General features: G+C 42.0%; 1 protein-coding gene across 2 annotated transcripts in view; it reads right to left on the reverse strand.

The window, feature by feature from the left end:
* Positions 1–4,704: 4,704 nt before the first annotated feature.
* HOMER2 (homer scaffold protein 2) overlaps positions 4,705–25,454 on the reverse strand; it is a 511,148-nt gene continuing 490,398 nt past the window's right edge. For both annotated transcript variants that reach the window (XM_085644272.1, XM_085644271.1), the window contains exon 9: positions 4,705–6,756. In XM_085644272.1, the coding sequence (XP_085500398.1) occupies positions 6,568–6,756 (189 nt within the window). In that variant the 3' untranslated portion in view covers positions 4,705–6,567. The remainder of the gene's footprint in view (positions 6,757–25,454) is intronic.

Consider the following 25,454-nt stretch of genomic DNA (forward strand, 5'->3'; position numbering starts at 1 on the left):
GTTCTTTACCCACTACAACAGTACCAGGAATACAATTCACAAAGTATTCTTGTGTTTCAAAACATTTGTTTACAATCTTAACCCCCTGCCCTAAAATACAGACAAGGGAAAGCCCACATTTTATGTTCAAAATGTCAGTGCATGTAATTTGTAAAAATATACATTATTGTAGAAAAGCAAAGCAGTGAACATAGTTTTAAAAAAGAAATGCTGTATAGCCATGTCTTGTAAGTGACAGGTTTTGGTAGATGGTGTGGATTCGACATAAATGCTAGAGACTTCACTGCACTACATTAAAGGAAAAGGTCAGATTCCTCACTGTTCAAATGTTTATAACTGATGACAATCTTATCTGGACTGCACCCTGAAGTCAACCATCCTCAGAACCATAGACATCAATTTTGTGTCATATAATTTGCTTTCTTATATAATTTACTGGTGACAGTTATGATGTCTCAGATACACTTTACTAAAATAATCAGAATATGTGGGTCAATTACAGAAACTGCTTTAGTTTGGGAAAACAAGCACTATTATTACAGGTAGTAGAATAGTCATCGGAAGGGTAAGAAAAGGGCTATGACTAAAAGGAATTCAAGATCGCCTTCATCAATTTAGTCTTACTCACGAAGACAATTTGGCAGGGAGGAAAAAAACTTCACAGCATTTCCAATTCAAGCAATTTCCTAATGGGAAATAATTAAGGTGAAATACCTTGTGAACCACAGAAAGTGTGTTGACCTTAAAAACACAGAAGCTTGCATAATCACTTTACCTTCATTGAGGCAGGGTTTAGAAAATGCGTATATTTTCAAAGCTTAATCAAGATAGTTCATATTGTTCTTTTGACTTGGTTGCTAGTCGGTCGCCAATTTCACTGCCAACGTATCTAGAATTTCCAAACTAAATTCCAGGTTGATAAACCTTTAAACGGTTTCATTTTCTATTACATTTTATTCTCTGGATTATTTTAATATATTGCTGTAGAGATATTTGGAAAGGTTTTATAGCCGGAGATAACACTTATCTAGAATGCTTACATTGAGGACAAAACATCACCTTTAATTTGACTAATGGAACACAATGCGTGTCAGGAGGGGTATAATTCAACAAAACTTCCTTGCACTTAAACCCAAATACCAAAGTCTGAAGTAATCCTTCCTGCTGTATTCTGTAACTTTAAAAGAATGTGGGCACATGATTTCAAGCAGACTTTCAGGATGCAAGAGCATTCTTTTTTTATCAAGGACACTTTACAACATTACATAAAAACTGATTACAAATAGAATGATAGGCTCTCTGATCAGGTAAAATTTTGAATTGTTCAAACATGAAGTAGTGCTTAATAAACTTAATCTGATTGCACAGACATGCAATATTATTCCAAGGCAGATTTGCTCACATATTTAATTCTCTTAACCAAATTGTAGAAATCATGTTCCTTTACAACCGCAAAAAGATACTGTCCAGACTATGACACCAAAATGTTACCGTGAATAAGACAAGCACGTTTTCTACACCCAAAGAATGTAAAGCTTCTAGGATATCTGAAGTGTTTCTATACAGTACATCTAGTTGCCACATGGAACATCACAGTTCAAGTTTTACACAGTTCATTGAGGTTTAACAAAATAGTTTTCTGTAGCATTTGACGGGTGAAAAACACAAAAGAGTATGTGAAAGGGTGGCAGTGCCTCCTGCGACCAGTTACTAAAGTATGCAATCATAAGGTCCTCTTGTTTAATAACCCAAATGATTGGTTGTTTATTTAGGGTATGATATACATTGGTAGCTGCTTCAGGCACTTTATAGGTTGGCATGGTGCTCCCCATTTGTGCCATGAATGAACTACTCCGAGTGTCACTTAGTCCCACAAATCAAAGTGGTAACCAGGGTAGGAACCTATGTGAGGCTGCTATTTATGGAGACTACTTCTGAATTAGGGTGTTCTGGATTGATAATTCTGTTCCTGTCATGCACATAATAGTACTGAGGACATTCATGCAACATATCAAATTCTTAAAACTTTCCTGATGTACATACTACTCTGTCACATGATGCACAAAAGCAACCTTCTCAAGACAGTGACTAAAAACAGTAAAAAACAGTGTCACTATCAAGCAAGGTATTGTGTTTTATTGTACCACCATATTACATCTTCATATTCATATGTGTGGCATATACAAAAGCAGCTGTTTATTTATAACCATTTATTTTTCATGGGCAAGTAGGCAAAATAATGACAAGCTTTGGGTAAAATGTAATTTTTTGTACGTACACTTAATACACAAACTTTTTGCTATTTAGAATACGGTGGTGTGGGCTGTACCCTGTATCAAGGCACTAAAGTGTACAGTATGGCTTAGCAAATTGTCCTCTCTACATTCTTTTGGTCACTGTACATCATTTTAGCTGAGCATACAATACAGGGCACTGCAGGAAAAAGTTCTGAGTTTGGTGATAACCAACTCCACACAAATGATGGCAAGTCGATTTTTGTAGTAACCATAACAACAAATCCACAATTTCTCTTGGAGGTAAAATTATAAATGTGCAATAGGAAGCTATATTATGTCTAACTAATGAATGCACAGTGACTGATGTTCTATGGAGAACTTGAATATAAGGTGGAGTATATTCATCAAATGCAATTTGATGAAATTGCATAACCTATATACTTATTTAAGGTCAGTTCAGTTGATATTTTCAAGTTCTAAAACACTCCAACTGTTCAGGTCCAATTACCACTGTTCACATTTTTCACCATTCAGATTTCTAGTGTAATTATTTCTTTCTAGTTTCACTTTGGGTTTGTGATTAATACAGGATAAATTAATCTAATTACTTTTCAATTCAAGAATCTTGCATGCCTTATTTTACTAATATGCTTCAAGTGGCCTATTGCTCTCTTTAATAAATGCTTTAGACACCAGGCTAGGCTAAATGATGCCCCGCATACTTCAAAAAGAGTGTGTCTAACTGCAAAGTCTGCACAAGGAATATCACACAAACACTTGTAAACCACAAGGTAAGAAAGATATTTGTAGATGATATCCTAACAAAAATCCAATTAGCTTTGGGTCTGCACAAGTTTTGTTTTTACTGGACTAGAGCAGGTCAGGCTTGGTTTAAATGAGTATGAAAGGAATAATGCTGAAATTTGCTACTAGAAATGGGTTGCAATATTTTGAAAGGTCACTGTCAAGCAAAATATGTGACTGCCTCAAGAAATGTTTGTTATGTAGGGAATTTAGAGGCACTAAAGTTGTATGTAATTTTACAAAATATTATTAGATTGGGAATGAAGCAGAAAATGTTTGATACCAATCTTCATTGCTGGTTTATGGCTACAAAGTATTGCAAGCGAGTGTCAAACCAGAACACAAGTTAAAGTTGCACCTCATTGGTTTTGTTAAACAACTTTACAAGCAATAGTCTTTTTTGGGCAACTCAAACTAACTAAATGTTCACATCCTAACTCTGCATGCATGCAGTACAACATCAAGTATGTAGGCACCAATATCTGATGAACATGTTCTTGGTTAAACAACTGGTGCTCTCCCTCAACTGAGTGCTAGCAACAAAATGAGTTAACAGCTGAACCAGAGAATGAATAAATAAATTTCAGTTCAAAGGCAAGTTGCTCTTAATGTAGCAGCAAATATATTGTTCTCAATTCTAGGAAAGAAAATGCAATGACTTTAGGAAGCACAATCTGAAATACAATCCATCTTGTCAATGTACAAGCTAAATATATTACAGTATCTCCAAACATGCTTATGCCATTTTAATTTCTCAAGAGTTCTCATTGATCTGTTGCAGGTCAACAGATCATCATTTGTTGGACTCCATATAGTCTTCCATCACTCAATGTTTTCAATATCATACACTATCCTGTGTTTTTGTACTTTGATGTGATAAAGCTATGTTTTTTCAATTGTATTAATATATATTTAGTTTCTAAAATTCAATTAATATTAATAGGTCAGTCTAGTTGATTTTAAAATGAAGAATTAATCAAACTAGAGCCTCTCTACTAGTAGGTAATACATTGCACCTGCACTGAAGCCTAATCTTGAACTCTACTTCTAGTTTCTGACTTCTGCGTTACTTGTATGAACAAAGAACATGGTTCGGCGGCAAGAATCCATTACTCAGTCAGCCACAGCTTAGATTTGAGAGAAGCTTTAGTAATAAGGCAAAGGGACGCTCAAAGCACCGCTATTCTCTCAGAATGCTAAATGAATACCCTCTTAAATTTGTGGAATAATATTCTTTACTGGAGGCTTCAAACATAGGTACTCATTGTGAAGGTTCTGAATGAATTTGAGAGCCATACTGGACTGCAACTTAATTAAATGGGGTTTTTATTGTTAAGTGTTGAGTAGGGTACCCTTTTCATTTTGGGAGATGTTGAAAAAGGAATACGTCTTTGGCTGACATAGGAAATGATGTGCCTTTTTTAGGCAGTGCTGTTTTCTAGCATATGATACTGGCCAATCATTTTATCCTGTATAACACTGCCTTCACTCAGAGGCAATACATACAAATTTGCAGTACATTGGTTATTTATGATTTAAATATGCCTGACTGGCAACACATAGCTATCTTCAGTTCTTCATGAGGTTGTAATTTTCCATAACCATCTATCATTTGGGTTAATGTATCTCTACGTTTTTTGTTTTGAAGTGCTACAAGGTTTTTGAAATAATTCCAGTTTATTATACGCATGAAGTAAGATTCAATTTAATTTACCAATATTCATAATTTGAACTAACACATTTTGGGAGCCTTCAATTAATAGGTCTACCTGGTGCAACTTTACTCTATGGTTTAATAAATATCACATATTAAATACACAAACCTTCAAGTCAACTGAAAAGAAAACATAATGAAAGGCAAGGCATAAAAGGAAGAAAACCATTTCTGAAAAATATCCTATATCAGACCTTCATCGAAAATGTTATTAGATGGCAATCCATGTAGGGACCTCTGCAATTCCATACAGTATTTATCTATATTCCTATAGTGTAAGTATTTAAATGACATACTTTGAATAAATGTACAAATGTACCCTCGCCAGAAGTGGGCTGATAAGGGTTCATTCAGTGCCTGTGAGAAACTGATAATACAAACTTAGTTTTAATGAGAAAGACATATCAATAATATGACCCAATCATTGATCACATCCATTGCCTTCATCAATGCAGGAGTAGAAATCTGAAACCATCAATTTTGTCAACTTACCATACATTTCAATAGCCATAGTTAAGCAAAACTCTTATGGTTAGATATAGCCACACCGATTTATCACAATGTATTTACACATGATTTAAGAATTAATAACACCGAGCCGACTGTAGCTGCAGCTGCAAGTCAAATAGCGAGACCAGAGGAAACACATTACAATAAACGGGTTATATTGAGATATGCTGTGCTGCAAACTCATCAATTTGGTGTAACTAGATAATCAAATTGTGTTGAAAGTATCATACTGTATTAGAACATGTTTTAAGCATATGTTTCAAGAGACCACTAAAGTTTTTGTGGCATGACATATGGTGACACTTCATATCTCTTAATGAACGCTTGCTTTTGTAGCCAACATGACATTTTACATCTTGGTCAAAAAAAAAATCTTCTCAAATTGGTATTTTGTGGCCGAAAGCTTCTAGGTAGGTTTTATACCTGCAGACATACTTCCTGAAATGCGATTGTGACTAGGCAGACTAAACTAAGTGTGAACACCAATTATCAGCTCTGTACTAGATGTGTACCCCAGGCTAAACAAATGCAAACACTATTGTCACCCAAAATACTGGGCTAAGTTATCTGGTCAAGTGAAACTGAATATTAAGTTAAAAAACAAAAATAATAACACTGCAAACAATTTGTCCACTATTAAAATGTATTTTGTCATAATTTACACATCGCCAATAAAATAATTGTTGCCAAATATTTCTTAACCACCAATTCTGTAAATTCTGCATGTAAATTGATTTAGATGCAATTACATCTAAAGTCAAAGTGAAAAAAGTTGTAAAATGTGCAGTTTATACTACAGGTTTCACTTCTAATATATAATTCTGATTTTATTAGATATCTGTTCACAACCCAAGACTGCAGCCCTGCCAGGATTGTAGTAACACAAAGCTGAACTATCGGCTCAAAGAAGCTGCACAGACTAACTTCGGTTATCTACTAAACTAGCAACATTTCTTGGTGATAAAAAATGTGAATTTTCTATTAGAAAATACAAGGTTTCAGTGTTTATCATTGCAGCAGCCCTTGAATAATGTGCAAATGTTTTGGAAAACACAAATAACGTATCCATTTCAGGAAGACCAAATTACAGAATCCTGAAACGGAATCAATCTGTTCTCAAACCTACAAGGTCAGACCAGCAATTGTTCATGAAAACAAGTGAGAAGTCCAATTGTTAATGCACAGCAAACTCACCTCGACGTACAAAACTATGCAAGTTGATTATTCTATTCATACTTTATAAAACACAGAGGGAAGAACACCAAACCATCAGTCCACTACAGAATGAGAGCAAGCAAATCTTTAGCTATCGATTCCCAGTTTGGACAGTCCATGTCTAAATTCATGTAAATCATCAATTTTAACATCTAGTACATCCAAAAATTGTTTGAGTTCCATTTTAAGGTGTCCATGCCTGTGCTTGCTTTCTTCAACATCTGTTTTCAGAGTTCTGACTCGTTCTTCTAATTCTTTGTTCTTAATCTCGGCAGCCTGAAGAAAAATACAAAATAACATTATTGTGCTATATAATATGTATATTTCAGTTTTATATCTGTAAGCAAAACACAATTTCATACAAGATGTAAATCCACAGACCCACGCAAAAACAATCAGAAAATTCTGCACCACAAGGAGCTGAAAAACAATATTAAACTAACCTGATCTCTGGGTAACAACCTGAATACCAGATCACCCTGAAGTATTCCAGTTCCCAACACTCCCACGGCCAGCACACTCCCCCAGCAGCAGCTCGGTCACTCCCTCACTGCAGAAGTAATCCTGTAAATCTCACACAAGCATCCTCCTATCTCTATTGTACTGTGTGCAATATTTTAATACTTTTTATGCTTACATTTTTAAACATTTTATGGCACTTTTGCTCATGTTTCCTAGCTTCCCTGTGCCTCCTGCTTCAGTCCGCTGCGGCTGCATTGTCGTTTGTGTGGAGGGCAGAGAGAACGCTCACATCACTTCCGACTGGGGACTTCCGGCAGCCAGCACTCTATTTGTTCTGCCTGATTGCCTATTTAACCTATGATGGTGCGGACTCGAGCAGCGGACGCGCCAAAGGCAAACCAGTCTGTGCCCGTCCGCATCTGGCTGTGATCAGGGACTAGAGACCCTGGTCTTTTTTTCACCAGCCCTACAGTTTATACCTTGCAGGCCCTCCACAACTTAAGGCCAATGCCTAATACTTTATGCCAGACGTTTTCTCCGGAGGCGCATCAATTCCTTTGCACTTGCGGTCAGTTTGAATGGTCGAACTTTCCTCCTAAGGCGGCATAAGTTTTTTCCATCAGCATATCTCGCATCTCGTCCCTTTACTCTTCAGCACCTTCTTTCATTCTCTCCTGAAATGCACTTCCTCCCATACCCCCAACACACAGCGCACTTACTCAACTATCAGCACTGCATTTTTGTTTACTTTCATTTTGTTCATTTTTTGACAACTGCCTATTTTCTTCACACATTTGAACAATTGCAACTGGAATACGTGACCATTGCTCTGTGCGCTCTGCAGAGAGGCCAACGATTAGATGACAATGAAGTATGAACACCGTTTTGACACAGTGGCATGCACTGTATGAAACTTGTACAGAGCTCTCAATCGTGGCCAGTTACAAACACCTGGAAAGGACTCACTTCATAGTAAGCACTAAACAAGTGTAATAGGACTCATGAAAAAACAAGCATTTGCAATGCAACAGATCTCGCATTTACGTGACTTTGAGCTATTGGCATTGTAAATGACAATGCCTTTTATTTATGTTTTGGTTTTTAAAACCTAAATAACAGGCATTGTCATTTACAATGCCAGTAGATTAAACTCGTGTAAATGCGAGACCTATTGCATTCCAAAAGCTTGTTTCCAATTTCTTTACATGCTGAAAGCAACCGGCCGCCGTTTCCTTTCGTTTTCATTACTTTTGTTACAATCATGTCAACTGCACGGGTGCCATGATTGCATCAAAAGTAAAGAAAACTAAAGGAAATGGCGGGCGGCTGCTTTCAGCATGTACAGAAATAGGAAACAAGGGACTTTTGAAACGTGTGCGACAGGGGAGCGAAAGCATAAATAAACAAAGAACTTTTGAAAGATGCGTGGCAGGGAAGACACAGAGCTGCTGTGTTTGCGGCACGGGTCCAATTGAGTGAAAAAAAGAGTGCGACAAACACAGGAAATACAATCAGAATGTAGTGGGTGGGTGCCACAAAGTAAAAAACACACCCAAAGGCGGGCCACTCTGATTCTGGACAAGCTCCTGATTCCTGTGCCTACCAAAAATAACATTAACGTTGTCTTTGTGTAAGCAATTGGTGCCCATGTAAAACGCTTCAATAACTTCGGTCCGAGTTTGCACTATAGAGAATTGCAAAAAAAAAAAAAAGACATTCAAAACAATGAACTGCTGCCCAGTTCAGATTTTTTCATTTCACCCATAGGATGAGGGCAAAAACAAAGACCCCGGTAGGGACCCGTTGCAGCACCTGCTTGGACCGGGCCCACTTAAAGCCCCGGGTTGAAGTGTAGTGCTGACATTATTTGAACATGGCGGAGGCATACGCTATGAATGAAGAGTTAAGAAAATCACAGACCCCGAAATTAAAACCAGTGTAGAAGTAACACGGAAGGAGAAAAGCAGAACAAAATGTGGTGCCAAAGAAGAAGCAAAACGGACAAGCAGGTGGGAGGGGGAATAAGCCACAAGGACAGCGGGTGGAAGAAGAGCAACCTCCTGGACAGGGTGGTGGAAAAATGGTTAAACGAGGAAAGAAAATTGACCCACAGAAAGAAAGTACAATCGGAAAAATTCTGTGATGCAAATATAAAAGTGGCCAACGAAATTAAGGGCGTGGCTTAAAAGACTTAAGATAAAAATCTGTGCTCAGCATAGTGTGCTGCCCGACTGGCATTTTGCTACTCCTGTCAGTGCATCCAGATATATAAAACAAGTCAGATTACACCTACAAGAAGCCATGACTATTGGCTTTGTCATTGGTTGTTGCCTGCAGAAGATAAGTAACAAACAACTATGGCTTTGTTGTACAAATATTGAAAATGGTTTAGTTCTTGGGGGCAAAGTTATGGCATAAGGCAAGAGTTGCCGACTTTGGAGCTAGCGAGAAGCAGGTTCGAGTCACAGCGCTGGCTCACCATTCTGTGATTGTGAACAAGCTTCTGATCCCCGTGCCTACGAAATACAAGCTAAAACACCGCCAATGTGAAAAAATATAGTACGTCTGTCTCACGCCATGAGTAAAGCATCCAGTCCCCACGTGCATATCTGGAATCCGTATTGATTCCAAAAGACCTTTGCATGGCGAGAGCAGCGCATGCACGCTGCTAACACCAGGCGAGACCTAAAAAATGTAGAAACACGGCATCCTGCTTTTAGTGGACGCTTTTAGGGAATGCAAGATTAAGTAAAACATGTGAACTATAAATAGAAATTAAATAGCTGACATAGGTTACCTAAAACGTTTTTGCATTCATTTTTTATAAACTGATCAGTGTTTTTGCCATTACGACTAATAACATTAACAAAGGGCCCTTTAGGGACCCGTTTCAATGTCCGTTTTAAAGTATTACTGAATATAACCGGCCCTTTTAAAGCCCTGACCTCACCTGAAAGTATGGTCATAAACCAGATCACGTGATATGCTGTGACTAAAGAGGCTAGCAGATGCACAGAGCCACATGACAACTTTTTTTTTTCACATTTTACGGCACTGTAGCTCTGTGCTGCACAAGAATAAAAGTGACAAAGCGAGCCCGAGATGTTTGAGGAAATCGTACTTAATGCATGATACTCGAAAAAATATCCATCACTGCAAACCCTGGAAAGATTGAACAAGAATATGCCCTGTATAGGTCGGCATTAAATTGACAAACTTTTGCGAAGGTGAGGGGATCCACATTTGAAACATCGTAAACCTAGAGTGTTTTTTGTGACCCCGATGCATTTTGCTATTTGGGGTCTTTGCAAGATTTCCAAAATTATTTCAAAGCAAGCACGATTCTATAATAATTAACTTCCTTCCACACATCCATCTGTTCCAAAACAGCACTTTAAAGAAGGTCAGCCTTGCGAGGCCTACACATCACCTTCATGTTTCAAACCTTACCTCACAGAAGTATAAAGTTACTGCAGAAGCGCTAATACACAGTAATTCTAAAGGGGAAGACAGTGAGCTGACGCAATGCAAATATCCGGAGCCTCTCTTGAGCCCTGCCCCTTTAACATTTCTTCACAGGGAAAAGGCAGTGTGCATCTTCGCTGATTGACAGGTAGCCTCGGGAAGCACAGGGCTTAAGCCGAACACACACGGGCTGTGTTTAATTAGCGAGCTGCACCATCGTAAAAGGGGGTGTGGTCCCGAAGCCTAGCAGGCTTTAGAGGGCCAGGGCTGAAGCACAGTAAGCCCGGCAAAAACTGCGACAGCAGGCACATGCGCACCAGAGTATGTGTTCTGTAAAATAAAAAAATAAAAAAGGCCTGTTTGCTTCAATGAGTTAAAATGCTGTTAGCATTTCAGGGGGTATATAACAAAAAAAAGACAGCAGGAAGTCCCACTGAAAGGAACCGCTGCTCTTCACTTCTCTCTTCTTGTCTCACCCAAGTTCATGCTTTCTGGGGCCCTTATCTACTGTCCCAGACGACCGCCTAGTAATTGGTGCCAGTTTTACCAGATTATTTGACAATACATATCCTACAGCCAGTGAACTTTACTTTGAGACATTAATTTGCATCTAGAGGACCCCAAAAATAAACTAACCTTAACCCTCGTAGAGGATTTGAGATGACTTAATCTTTCCCTTTTGAATCCTGCGGGACATCTACTGGACCCCATCGTCTCCAACCTCTCTTCCCTCTCCGTTGTCCCCCCGCTTCAACTTTGTTGGACAGATCATTAAGCAGTAACTTTCAATATCACAGTCCCTTCTTCCTCTTTGCCTCGGTCGTCATGCCTAACTACTAACAGAAATTGGATATGATGGAACTAAACAAATAGCTTTCACATACCATCCCCGCTCTGGCTCACTTACCGGATATCGATCAAATCGCGGTACATCACTGGCTTGAAAGGGCCACTGACTCAATTCGGCCTCGATCATCTAAAACACAAGGCAGATTGCGTCCTTCGGCACCCTGGTTTAATGATAGCCTTCGCTTAGAAAAAAAGGGCTGTAAATCCCATGAAAAAGTTTGGAGGAAGCATTATGCTCCCATGGCCAAAGCTGAATATGTAGCGGATTGAAAAAATATCATGCCTCTTGCAAAGCTGCACGGGCAGACTACTATACAGAATTGATTACCAATGCCCAAGATTGTCAAAAAACTCTGTTCAAAGTAGTAAATGATCTGTCCTCAGTTACCACATTCACACCGCCCCCGCTCTTTCTCAACAACAGTGTGACTAACTTCCCTCTTTTTCTAAAGAAAGTTGAGCTAATTCATTGGCAACTAGAAGCAGATGCTTCTATGTTAGCAACACCGCCAACTACTAACACCCAATCTTTTGGGCCACTGGTCCCACTTCCAGTGGTTGGTCCGCCCACAGCCAAGTCAGACAAGCCCTTGAAAATCGATTTCTGGCCCTTCTGGATCTGGCACTATTGCAATCCTTACTGGCTACCATCAAGTCTGGCTCTCTGCTTGATCCCCACCCACTGTCAAAACTCGGATTGTTTGAGGATGCCGACTAATTATTTTCTCACTATCTGATGCTCAAAACAAATATCCTTTCTTCCTCGGGCAAGGCCTGCTCAACGTTGCTGTCTGGATGAATAGAAATGCCCTTAAACTCAATGACAATGTAACCTAAGTCCTGGTCCTGGGTAATAATTCCGAACTTTGGGGAGTTAACCACTGGCCTGCTTCGTTTAGGCCTCTACCTGTGCCGGTTGATAAGGCTAAGCATCTTGGCTTCCTCATTGATAAGAATCTCTTTGAAACCACAGGTCTCCAAGTTCACAGCCTCCTGCTTTTCCATTATGAAATGGCTCAAGAAAAGCCCTTGGCTGATTCCTCTAAGCTCCCAAAGAACAGTGCTTCAGGTCTTGGTAACGTCCAGACTGGACTATGGGAATGTACTGTATCTGGGCGCTGATAAGGCCTTGATTCACTGCTTGCAGATCATCCAGAATGCAGCCGCCCGCCTTCTTTTATGGTTATTGAGACATGTTTCCGTCTCTCCCTTGCTCCATAAATTGCACTGGCTGAAGGTTGACAAACAGATTATTTTCAAGGCCTTATGTTACATGTTTCGAGCTAGACACGGTCTCACCCCTTATATTCAAGATCTGGTGTCTCCGTATGTCCCTTCCCGATTGCTGAGATCCGCCAACCTCGCACTGTTTACCACGCCTAGGTTTCGCAGAGCTTGTATTAAGGGTCGCTATTTCTCTGTTTTAGGACCAAAACTCTGGAACTCTCTTCCGGTAGCTCTTAGAAACGGACTCCTTTCTTACTTTTCGTAAGAACCTAAAAACCATGCTCTTCAACTGCCCTGTCTGAATCTGCCACCTAGTAGAGTCGCTGTGCCTCCTGCTACTGTCTGCCTCTAGCACCGGGAGACCCTGTTGGGTAGCTGCGCGCTCTACAAATCTCTTAAATAAATAAATAAAATAAATATTGTAAACCACTGCCCCTGTGAAGCAATATCTCTGTGAGCCTCCTTCTCATCCCCCTTCCTCTGCTCTACCAACTAGAAAACATCGATTGTATACAGCCCTTTTTTGCTCTGTAGCAAAGTGTTGGGCTTTTTCTCACATCCATTATTAGAAACTTGCCCTTTCTGCAGGGGAAACATCACTTTTTTGCCTTTTTGCTGAACCCAGTTCTTTCTGGCTATAGAACTCTGTACACTTTACCCGTGCTCGTTCGCCTCCTTTCAAATAAAATTGGTATACTCCTGATTGGCATATTTAACTTACCTATAAGTCTCTAGTACATAATACCAAGGTATAACCAAGGCCAGCAAGTTAAATGTCACAAGTGGGCTGCAGCACCCATTGTACCATCCATTGACAATGTAAACATGACTGCAGGACTGCCATGAGTAGCCTGGCTGTACAGGTTTAAACTGCAAGTTTGACCTGCCAAAATACCCCTTTTGAATGACCTAAACCTTCCTTTTAAATGTTTAAATGTCACTACTAAGTAGGCCTTATTGCCCATAAAAAGTAGGACATGTAAAGGTCTAATGATAAACATGTCCCTACAGTGAAAAGGTCTAAAGGCTATTTTCACTGTAGAGGGGTTAGCTGTTTAATAGGAAAACCCAGGGATACACTATTACATTTAATAGAGGTTATCTCTATTGAGGAAACCGCTACAATAATATTTCAAGGATTCTTTAAGGGTTAAAGAAAACCTAATTTAATAATTAAGTCGATTTTTGTCTACACAGAAAAGATACTTTGGAAAAGTTACCTTTGTCCTGCCTAAAGTTTCTAATGCTTTTCAGTGCCTGGCAATTGTCAACCAGCAGCTGATGGCTCCCCTGTAGTGAAGTTTGAACTACTACCAGGAGCAAACAATAGGCTGACCTGAATAGGCAGAGATGACCCACCTGAACCTTTGTTTTTCTCACTTTTTCACTGAGATTGGGACTAGGGTGGTTAAGTGGGACGTTTGCCATTATTTGTGTATTATTTCAATGGTTGTTTTATGACTTGCTGGCTTAGTGGTTTCTTTTACTTCATTGTATAGATCCCTGACGAAGAGCCACAATGGCTCGAAATGCATTGGATATTAATATACACGTCTTTTCCATGAAATGATTGACTTCAACAGGAACGTGTTGTTGTATGAAGCCTGGATGGGCGCACAGCGCATGAGAAGATTTTCAATAAACTGTTTGAACGAAATCATGTTGTCTCCGCAGTGATTTAAAGAAAAATTCACAAATTTTGAAGAAACAAACGTAAAATATTTGGTATAGTGTGTTAAATTATGGATTACCTGGATTAATTGATATACTGGAGGGGCTTTTCCCACACTCAGCAGTGCGACAGTTTGGAGCATAACGAAAATGCTCCTGTTTATGTCTACTGTAGTATTCACTGTGACTGGAGGCGTTTCACAGTCACTGATCGCACGCATTGTCGATTCGAACAAATCAACTCAACATTTACCAACAAAAGGGAAGGAGTGCATCCTCATTGATGTCTTCTGCTTAGCAATTATTTTCGCCTCCACGAGGTATGCACCCCAGTGTCTACGAAAACTTTTGATCATGGAGAACAAAGTACACGTTATATTGTCACTTCGGAGACAGCGTCTAAATGGAATTGAGACATATGAAGTGATGTTTTACATCTCATAGAAACTACAGCAATTTAATCATGTGACATTCATGTTTTTGATTTTGATTTATTATCACTTAACTGTTTATTATGTTGAGGTTTGGCTAAATCGATGTCCTTTTCCTTATTGCAGAGAGTCAATATGTTCGCAGCGATTATGTGTCATTTTTGTTTTTTGTTTCAGGGGTGGGGTAGAGTACGAGTATTTTGACGTCCATTGGCTTCAGTGGGAAATGTATTGTGGGAGTTTGAGCCTTTTTGACAAAGTTTCTATTAGAACGGAGTGCAGTCATTGAGGTCACGTGACTAAATAGATTTTCCAGGTGCCGGTAATCATCTAGTGCACGAGGGGGTACTTAATCAGTATAGCGCACGTTAGCCAAGGACTATTAGGAACATAACAAACAGCATGAGGTGATTCTGTTGCAGTTTGGCGGCTTTTTAAGGTAACATCATTATAGTACTGCAGCATAGAGAGACGGGTTGTGGGAAATATTTATAACATTGTTGGGAGGAAAGAAAGTGTTGGAAAGTAAAAACGAATGCTTGGTACGCTGGTGGTTTTCATTATTTTGGCACAATAGACATTTACGAGGGTGGTAATATGGGTGTATCTGTAGAGAGGCTTTGTTTTTCTCACTTTTTCACTGAGATTGGGACTAGGGTGGTTAAGTGGGACGTTTGCCATTATTTGTGTATTATTTCAATGGTTGTTTTATGACTTGCTGGCTTAGTGGTTTCTTTTACTTCATTGTATAGATCCCTGACGAAGAGCCACAATGGCTCGAAATGCATTGGATATTAATATACACGTCTTTTCCATGAAATGATTGACTTCAACAGGAACGTGTTGTTGTATGAAGCCTGGATGGGCGCACAGCGCATGAGAAGATTTTCAATAAACTGTTTGAACGAAATCATGTTGTCTCCGCAGTGATTTAAAGAAAAATTCACAAATTTTGAAGAAACAAACGTAAAATATTTGGTATAGTGTGTTAAATTATGGATTACCTGGATTAATTGATATACTGGAGGGGCTTTTCCCACACTCAGCAGTGCGACAGTTTGGAGCATAACGAAAATGCTCCTGTTTATGTCTACTTTTAGAAAGTAGGCATTTTCTTGTTTAACCCCTTGCATGCTTCTGACGGAACCACTCCGTCATGAGCCACGGGCGCCGTGTGCTCATGACGGAGTGGTTCCGTCAGGCTGCGGCCGTTGGCGGCCGCTCCTCCCACGCGGCGCTGATTCCCCGCCTGTGCGGGCGATTAGCGCAAGTGGGTGGAGTCATGACGGAACCACGCCGTCATGAGCACAGCTCGCCCGTGACTCATGACGGCGTGGTTCCGTCATGAGCATGGCGGCGCCGCAAACCCCCCACCCCCCCCAGCGCTGCGGCGGAATTCGTGCCGCAGGGAAGGGGTTAACCATTCTGTGTGACTCTGCCTGTTTGTTTATTGACCGTCTGGTTTTTGAGTGACAGGAACTGGGTCTGTGCATTCACTGTAGACATCCACTGTGGGGGTTGGCCCTTCCTAGATGACTCAGATCTGAGCTGAATAGACTTTGGCTGAATTTAGATTAGTGGGAGGAGATTACCGGTCTCCCTTGTACAATGCTGTCTCCACCCCCTGCGGTCATGCTGCACCAGTAGGACAGAACTGGTTTAGACTGGGCTCAGAGATCCTTGTACAAAGAGAACAAAGACAATTTGGGGGTATAAGTATTAGACCTAAAACCCCTGAACTTTAGACTACTTCTGGAATAAAGCAGAACTTTTGCCAAGGAGAAGAGCTGGAGAAACTGGAGGAGTACTGCCCCTTTGCTGTGTGCTGTCTGGGGTTGGCCTGCAGTAGCTGTTTCTGCCAAAGAACGGACAAAGACTTTGCTGTGTGCTGTGTCCCCCTGCTTGAGGAAGATCTCCAAGGGCTTGCGAGAGCTTTCCTCCTGTGCTGAAGTCTCAGGGACACAAAGACTTCACCCCCAGCTCTCCTGAACTTCCTTGCTGGGAGTTCTGACCCGCTAAGAGGTGCATGTGACTGTCTTGGGCATCTGGAGGTTGTTCCTGCTGTTGGGAGCTGGAAAAGCAAAGCAACTACAAGAAAAAAGGTGCACCGCTCTTCTTGCAGCTGTTTATCTGACGCAGCACTGCTGTGTGAGAAGAATCTCCACGCATCGCCGTTGCACTACTGAAACCGGTGCAGCGCCTGTCGCCGCTACAAGAAATGATGCATCGAGGGTTCACGGTTGAAGAAACCGACTGCACTGCTGGACGCTACCGCATCAATCGCCGACATCCCAGATTTCCACGCATTGTACATGGGCGGCAAGTTTAGCAAATGCATCACCCGCAGACCAGAACTGTCTCGGAATTGACGCATCACTTCCCCCTACAGGCTGGATTCGACGCATCACTTTACCTGCGTGCAGCAGAACTGTTGCATCGCCTCCCCATGGTCTCAGGAACTGATGTATCTCTGCTGCCTTGTGAATTTTGTCGCAACTACAAGTACTTTGAGATAAATCAAGTATGTTTAATTTTTGTCGTTTTGGTCTTGTTGAGTTTAGATAAAGATACTTTATTTTTCTAAACTGGTGTTGTGTTATCACTGTGTTACTGTGTGTCTTGAGTACAAATACTTTACACATTGCCTTTGGGATAAGTCTTTCTGCTCGTGCCAAGCTACCCAGGGGGTGAGCATGGGTTATCTAAACTGTGTATCCCCCTTACCCTGACTAGAATCAAGGGTCCCGATTTGGACAAAGGTACATAGCTCTGCGAACTAGAGACCCCAATTTCTAACAGCCAGTAACCGTTATTTCAGTATCCTGCAAAAGCAAAACCCACTCCCTCTAAACCAGACAGACTCCCACCATTGCTAAGGTATATATATAAGAGAGGAGCAGGAGATGGTGTGGCGGTCGGCAAGGGGACTTGGTCGGTGATGGAATTTCCCAGTATGGGCAAGGGAGCGCAGAAGTCAGGGAATTTGGCAGATGAGTGTAAGAGACAGGTGTGAAGCAGCACCAGTATACTCACATTCTTTTCAATTGTTATTACTGTTGCATTAACGTAATATTGGTTTATTATTATACGCAGATTGAAGCCATGGTTAACATAGCAACCCATTTTTCAGCTTCATAAAAGTAGCAGGTAGTAACTTTTTTTTTTTGCTTTATTTGCAGCACCCCTGCCCTGCACTGCAAAACTTCAAAACATTTCAATTAATGCGTAAAGTGATACAAAAGTCAATCCATTTTTACACATATGATGCTGAGTGGTTAAACAGGAGATGGGGGTCTTACTCTCTGTGGCCCAAGGCTAAATGGACCTGAACTCTTTGTAATCCACATTGTTGCCTATAAGCATGAAAGATGGAGGGGGGTTTCAAATAGGTATTTTAGAATTTAGCATTACAACCCTTGACCTTCCTGCCCTCCACAGATACACCATGACAAGCTCTAAACCCTTGATCCTGGATGCTGCAACAAAACACTGCGACCGTACTGACCCACGCTCCATGGTAGGACCTTTCACATGCACCCACAGCCCCTTCACCTACCACATCACAAACACCAGCTCATCGAGCAGCCTCACCCCGAACACATCACAGACACCACCTGAACAGAAACACCAACTGGCATACATCCTTCTCAACACACGCTCACTATGCAAACACCACCAAGATTTGAGACCTCATCTCCACCCTCACACCAGACGTCCTCTTCCTTACTGAGACCTGGCTCGACCAGACTTCCACAACAGACATCACAGTTGCAGTACCCAAAGAATACAAGATCACCCACTGCGACTGCAAGCCTTGAGGAAGGATCACCATCATGCACAAGAAATCCATCTAATGCACCACCAAAAATGACTAAATCGACCCAGCCATGGAACACCAACTTTCTGCTCAAAATAGACAGCAAACCCACCATCAGGGGCACCCTCACCAACTGTCCTCGAGGGCCACATCCAGCCTTCTGCAACTTTATCACCGACTTGATCACCCCTCACCACAGACTCCAAAACTATATTTTCCTTGGCGACCTCATCTAGATAACTACAATGACATCAACACTACCAACTTGCTTGACAGCATGAACATCGGACTCACCCAACCCATCCATGACCCAACACACACCACAGGCCACATGTTAGACCCCATCTTCACCTCCAGTGACCGCATCAGGTACAGCCACATAACAGAACTCGCTGAACCAACCACTCCATCATCCACTTTAACATCATCAGCTCATGGACTTCGGCCCCGGTTTACTTAAAGTCCCCCACTGCAGCTGGAACAAAGTCTCAAAGGACACATGGATCAATTCCCTCAACACCACTCACCCCTCTCCTGCAACAACCTAAACCAGAACATACAACTTCAACAACTGGATCACCAACTATGCCGATAGCATTTATCCCATTTGTAACACCCACAGAAGGTTCATCAAGCAGACTAGCCAGTACACTGAAGACCTCAGAACCGCTAAACGACACTGCAACTGCTTCAAAGGAGATGGCACACTAGCAAGGACACAACCGACATGACCACCTTCATGAGCGCCCTTAACGTCTACCACAGATAGTTAAGGGAATTGAAGAAAAAGGCCTCAGCCTCAAACACGGAATGAAGCTCCAATAACAGCAAAGAACTCTTCAACTCAAAAAATTCTCCAAACCCTCAACTTCAACAAACATTACCCCCTCACAGGAACTCTGTGACAACCTTGCAAACTTCCTCCATGACATAATTGCCAATATCTACAGAAACGTCAGACCCCAGCCCAAGACCACCGACTTCAAGCACCACAATGACCCCACTACCACCGCAGACGTTAGACTAACTAAATGGAGCCAGCTAGCTATGCAGGACACTGCCTCAATCACAAACTTAATCCACTCATGGGCCCCTATCGACCCATGCCTTCCTCAGATCTTCGACCTAGGTAAAGCCAGAATCAGCCATATATTCATCTTTTTGTTCAACACCTAAATTGTCAGAGAAACCTTCCCAAAGAACTGGAAACATGCAGAAGCCAATGCCCTACTAACTAAACCATTGACAGACACCAGCAACAATAAAGACCAATCTCTCTGCTCACAGCCAAAGCATTAGGAATAGTCAACAACTATCCTCACATCTAGATTGGAACCTACTAGACTCCTTCCAATCTGGATTCCGCAGCAACCACAGCATTGAGACAGCCCTCATTGCTGCTACCGATGAAATCTGAGCCCTACTCGGAACCTAACCATCATTCTGGACAACAAGCTAACCATGACGACTTAGGTCAGCTGCATCTCCTCCTGCTTCTACATCCTCCGCATGCTTTCTGAGATATTCAAATGACTACCCCAAAACTCAAAAAGCACTATCTTCCAGGCCCTTATCTCCAGCTGACTGGTCTACGGCAACTTAATGCATGGTTTTCATGCTATTTGCTCCCTTGCCTTGATTTATTTGTTTTTGAAAGCACAGATTCATTAAGACCTATATAAAGACAGATTGACGTCAGATATTTCTATTTTGGAGTGAAAAACAGCAGTTTAGAGAACCTGGATTGTGTACCTGGAGTGCAATACTATCATTTAGAAAGGTGGGTTCTATGTAGGAAACTTTCGGAATAGTAGGACTAATGCACTGATCTTCCAAGGAGAAGGTTGCTTTAAGATCTGCCATAAAACCAAAGACAAAACAGATGGGGATAGTGATATGCTAAGAGTAATGAATATATACAGGACAGAGTCATTAATCTGGATGCTACCCGAGCTAGACAAACTATATTTTGAATGAAATAAACTCATATGATCAGCTGCACCTCCAACTACGAGTAAATAAGTGATCCACAAACCATTTCTTGGCTTTTTCAGTTCTCAGTTATTTTTCCCAGAGAATTCATCCAGCCCTTAAGAATAAGCAGAGTTTCATTTGCCAGCTTTTAGGGTAAAATCAATAGCTGCTTTTTTGCCCCATAGAAAGCACGTGCCAACCTATTTAATTGACTTTCAATAGACACATTGTAAAGCATAACATGGCTAATCTCCACTAGAAGTCACCTTTGAACATTGAGCTAGGGTAATACACAAACGCAGAATAGATCTTTCCAACCACAGGCTTTTCAGAAAGTAGTAATGGTGTTTGGACCCCAAAGGAAGACAAGGAGCCACCTGTAACTTGAATCAAGGCAATAGGCTACGTGCATCCTGCCATGGCCCGCTCTCCAATACACCCAGTAAAAAATCTTTTCCTGCATTCAATGAGAACAAGAGAACCTCCAGGGTTCAGTGAATTTTATCTGGGATAAGAAATGCCTTCTTGATATTATCTTTGCACCATCCATGGTGCACAAAAGTGTTTGTCTGGATTAATAATGCCTGGTAGTCAAGGTTTTGCATCGAGGATGCCAGAGATTAACAAAATGTCAAATTCAGCAATGTGATAGTGTGGGATCTTTCCTTGGATTCAAAATAATGATCATTTGGGCATCTCTCTCTTGGTACTGGTGATCTTTATAGTGTACACAAAAGAACAGTTTTGCTAATAATGGGATAAGGTCCATAGACCTGGTGCTTTGCCTGCTTTCAGTTGGTTTATAGCTACTACAGCTTCTTCTAATGCATGGGCTGATCCAATCTCTGGCAAAATACTATTTTCTAACACCAGACATCCCCAGTATGGACAAAATTAAAGGGGGGGGCAGCAACACAAAACCCGGTGTAATTGACCCCATGTACCTTAAGAACAAGGACCTACCTGCAAATAACTGAGAAGGTACCAAACTAAGGGGCAACTCTGGGTTGGTGGAATCCGACTCCATCCTGTGTGAAGCCTACAAAACAGTGGTAAGGGGGCTAATGATGGAACTAATTGCAGGTGAAAAGAAGAACCTACCAGCCGGAGTTGGAACTGGAGGAGGGGATCCTGGACCTCGAGGCCCGCCTGCTAGAGAAGGAAGACCCTGCAACACATCAAAGCTTAAAGCTGAAGCAACAGGAACTTAGTGATTTAGAAGATGGCAATGCAAGGGTTGCGTATATTGCCTCACAGCGTAAGCTCTATGAGGTAAGCAACAATTCTGGGAAACTCCTAGCTTGACTGGGGAGGATAGATCAGACAAACGGAGTTCTAGCAATCAAGAACTGTGAGTGGGCGACAAATCAAGGCAATCGTGAGAGTCTTTGCAACTCACTTTAAAAAAGTATACACATCAGATCTGAAATAAAAGTCAGGAGGATATTGAAGACCTCTTATAAGATATGTCTTCCCAAACTCTCATGAGAAGATAGGCAGTTTTTTGAGATGGAGATAAACCCCACCAAGATTGCCAAGGCTCTTGACAACGCATTCCAGAAAGGCAGTGGGCCCAAATGGTATCCCCAATCGAACTACATAAAGTCCTTTCATCTAGACTCTCAAAGATTACGCTCAATATGCTCCTTGAGGCAAAAAAACATGGGCCGCCTTCCACAGGACTGACAAACAGCCACATTGTGGTCATACCTAAAGAAGGCAAAAAACACCTCATGGAGGTGCCTCTTATAGGCAAATATCGTTACTGAATGCTAAGGCCACAGTTCTCACCAAGGCATTAGAGAAGCACATTAAACTGGTAATCCTGACACTAGTTTATCTGCCTAGCAGGGGGGCCAAGCATAACCTGCGCCACATATGCGGTGTGCTGGGACTGAGCAGGAGAAAGGAGGCGCAAACATTAGTGGTATCGTAGGATATCACAATGGACTTTGACACACTGGAATGGCTTTATATGTTCACGGTCCTTGTCAGGATGGGATTTAGGCCCGGTTTCCTAGGCTGGGTAAGACTGCTTTAGCAACAACCGTTAGTTAAGAGTACCAGCATTTACTTGATCCCCACTCTGCCCCATGCTTTTTGCTCTTGCTCTGGAACCCCCCCCCGCGGCATGAATCTGTCAAGAACCTCTCACCCGAGGCCTGAGATGGGACAGCGCAATGAACGAGAAACTATCCCTTAATGCTGAAGACGAGTTCTATATAGCAGAACCGCTATAATCTATGCTGAGAGTCCACCAATTTTATATAAATTTAGGCCAATACTCAGGCTATAAGATTAACTGGGGGAAGCATCTAGCTTATCCGATCCTCGATGTTGCCCATCCCGGACTATGGGCTGACACTGACAACCGAGGACTTAAGTACATAGGACAGAGTTTCTGGCCCTCAATCTAGCGACCTCTCAAACAGTTTAGAGAAGATATGAAACACTGGCTGTCCCTCCGGTTGTTGCTACTAGGTAGAACTGCCCTCTTTAAGATGACACTGCCCAAATTCCCATATGCTATACAGAACACCCCCTTCCTTATCCTTGCAGGTTTTTAAAATAAAAAAAAGTGGAGGCTGAGGTGTGGCAACTACTTTGGAATGGGGTCCCACCATGGATTGCCCGGTCAAAGTTAAGCAGAGGGGTGTATAATGGGGGTGTATGATGGGGGGCCTAGCCCTACCAAACTTGAAAAGATACTATTGGGGGCCAAGCTAGGAATTTTAAATGACTGGGTTTTTGCTTCACAGGAGGAGCCAGAGGTCCGAGTGGTCAGACATGTGATGGGACACAAAGGGGTATCCCACATTAGTGTACAAACGGGCTCCTAAGCGATCCTTTCCACCACACACTGAAACAACAAAGTTGGTATGGGGAGAGACAACAGCATTCTTGGATTGGAAAGGCATCCCCACAGAATAGACCCCACTATGCAACAGTGACCTACTTGGGGCGTGGGGTGCCTGGAGGGGTTTACATAATGGGACACAATTGGGACTTCACAACTGGGGGACCTGTGGTGGGAGGGAGATGTTGTCCTCTTTGACATCAGACTCCTACCAAATGGCAACCACTGAAATATTTCACTACATTCAGGTAAGGCATGCCTTGAAACTTTGAGTTCCACGGGGCCTGATTCTTGCTGAGTCTGACCCAATGGAGGACAGTCTGCTAGCCGACCGCAAGATCAGGGGCACCAACTCCTTAGTATCCAAGAAAATAATCAACTGCCCAGATGTCCTGGGTCAGCTGAAGGCCAAATAGGAACAGTATCTTGGGGATATGGAAAAGTAAGATGAGAGGAAGCCCTCCAGGGACCTAGAGAAATATCCATTAAAGCAGGGATCTGGCTTGTCCAAATCTAGATACTGCACAGGGCCTACTGTTGCTGAGCAACCCTACACAGGGTGGGAAGAGGTGCCTCGCAAATGTGCACAAGGGAATGCGGGCAAGTGGGCGCCTTTATCTACATTGTGGGACTGTCCTAAACTGCAGAGCTTTTGGGAGGGGTTGACACTACATGTCACAGTTGACAGGTTTCGCTGTGGTGCGCGCAGTTAAATGGTTTCTGTTAAATGTATGGGGAAATGCAACAGTACCAAACTACCCTAAACTGTGGATAGCACTGGGGCTCTGTGGCAAAACAGAGTATGGCAAGTGCTGGGGGCCGACAGTGGTGCCAGAACTGATCGAATAGGAGAGGGACATGGACTGATGTAGGATGACAGAGAGGGTGGTTTACGAGGGTCGGGGATGCCTCAAGAAATTAGACAAAGTCTGGTCTGCCTGGCGGATGCACAGGGGACTATGAGAAGCACAACAAGAGCTTTATTTGGTATGGTTCTACACCCTGAATAGACTCAGTATACTTTCGGTTGGTGGCATATTGTTTACCATCTTCAGAACACCTCTGTACCTGTGGATGACAGACGACTGCACCTGCTGTTTGCCAGGACAGAAGAGTGGACTCCAACGGCTAGTTGACTGCCTTCCTGATGGGCTCAGGGAACACATAAGCTACAAGAGGACCATATATTTGCGGAGTCAAGCTGGCTTGTTCAAACTGGATTTGCCCTGGACCCTGCTTTCTGCTTTTGGGAGATTGAGTTCAAACCATCAAATGGTGCCAAAAGGCCCTGTACCCTTGGCCAGTGTAAGACAGGTATAAAAGTGTACTCTTTACCCTCTAAAAAATTAAAGACAGGACACTTAAAAAACAAATTTGAACTTGTATCCAAAAGACCCAGATGCTACTACTAGACTACCACCAACGTTGAACTGCCGATTGGACTCAATTTGCTGGTTACTACCCTTAAAAGGATATTGACTTCCAGAAATGTTTTTAAGTCTGAGCATAGAGGACTTCACCGGCACCGAGCAGCATTTAAACGACTAGGCCTTCCTGGGCCCAAACTTTAACATTTGCACTTTCAGAGTTTTGCCATCTTTAACATTGACAGGCTTGAGCTTCTAGCTGGAGAAAAGGCTCCCACTGAGGACCTGCACTTCAGTTGGTTGCCGTTGACCCTCTTCGGATCTAGCCTGCAACACAATCCGGTGACAAGGACTTTTGACCAGAAAAATGACTACGCCCGAAGATAAACTTTCCACAGGGAAAGACCAGTTCCCTGTTCACTCTGTGTCAGGAGTCTATCTCTGCACTATCCTGAAAACAGCTCCCAGAGTAGATACTTTTGGTTGAGCTTCCATATCTTACAAGCCGCCAAAGGCTGTTACCCACTTTGTGATATCATCTACATATTTTGGGACAATCCCTTTGGGGATTTTAGGGTCAAAAGCTAATTCTTTTTCCCTATTTAAGTTTTTCCTGCCACCGTAGATGGGCCCTTGCCCCATCTCAAATCTTTATTTTTCTATAGCTAACATCTTGTCCTTAAGGGCCACCCTCTTAGCTAATTTTTGAAGATCTGGATCTTCCTCAGCTATTTCTTCTAGTGTACTGTTACAGGTACTCCCACTAGAGGTATTGTCAGAGGGAGCATCTAAGTAATTCTCATCTTCATGGACATCCTCTGTATCACCTGGAGTTTTAAATTGCCATGGCTCTA

Source organism: Triturus cristatus, chromosome 3_1, assembly GCF_964204655.1.
Source record: "Triturus cristatus chromosome 3_1, aTriCri1.1, whole genome shotgun sequence".
In the NCBI taxonomy this organism is placed as follows: Eukaryota; Metazoa; Chordata; class Amphibia; order Caudata; family Salamandridae; genus Triturus; species Triturus cristatus.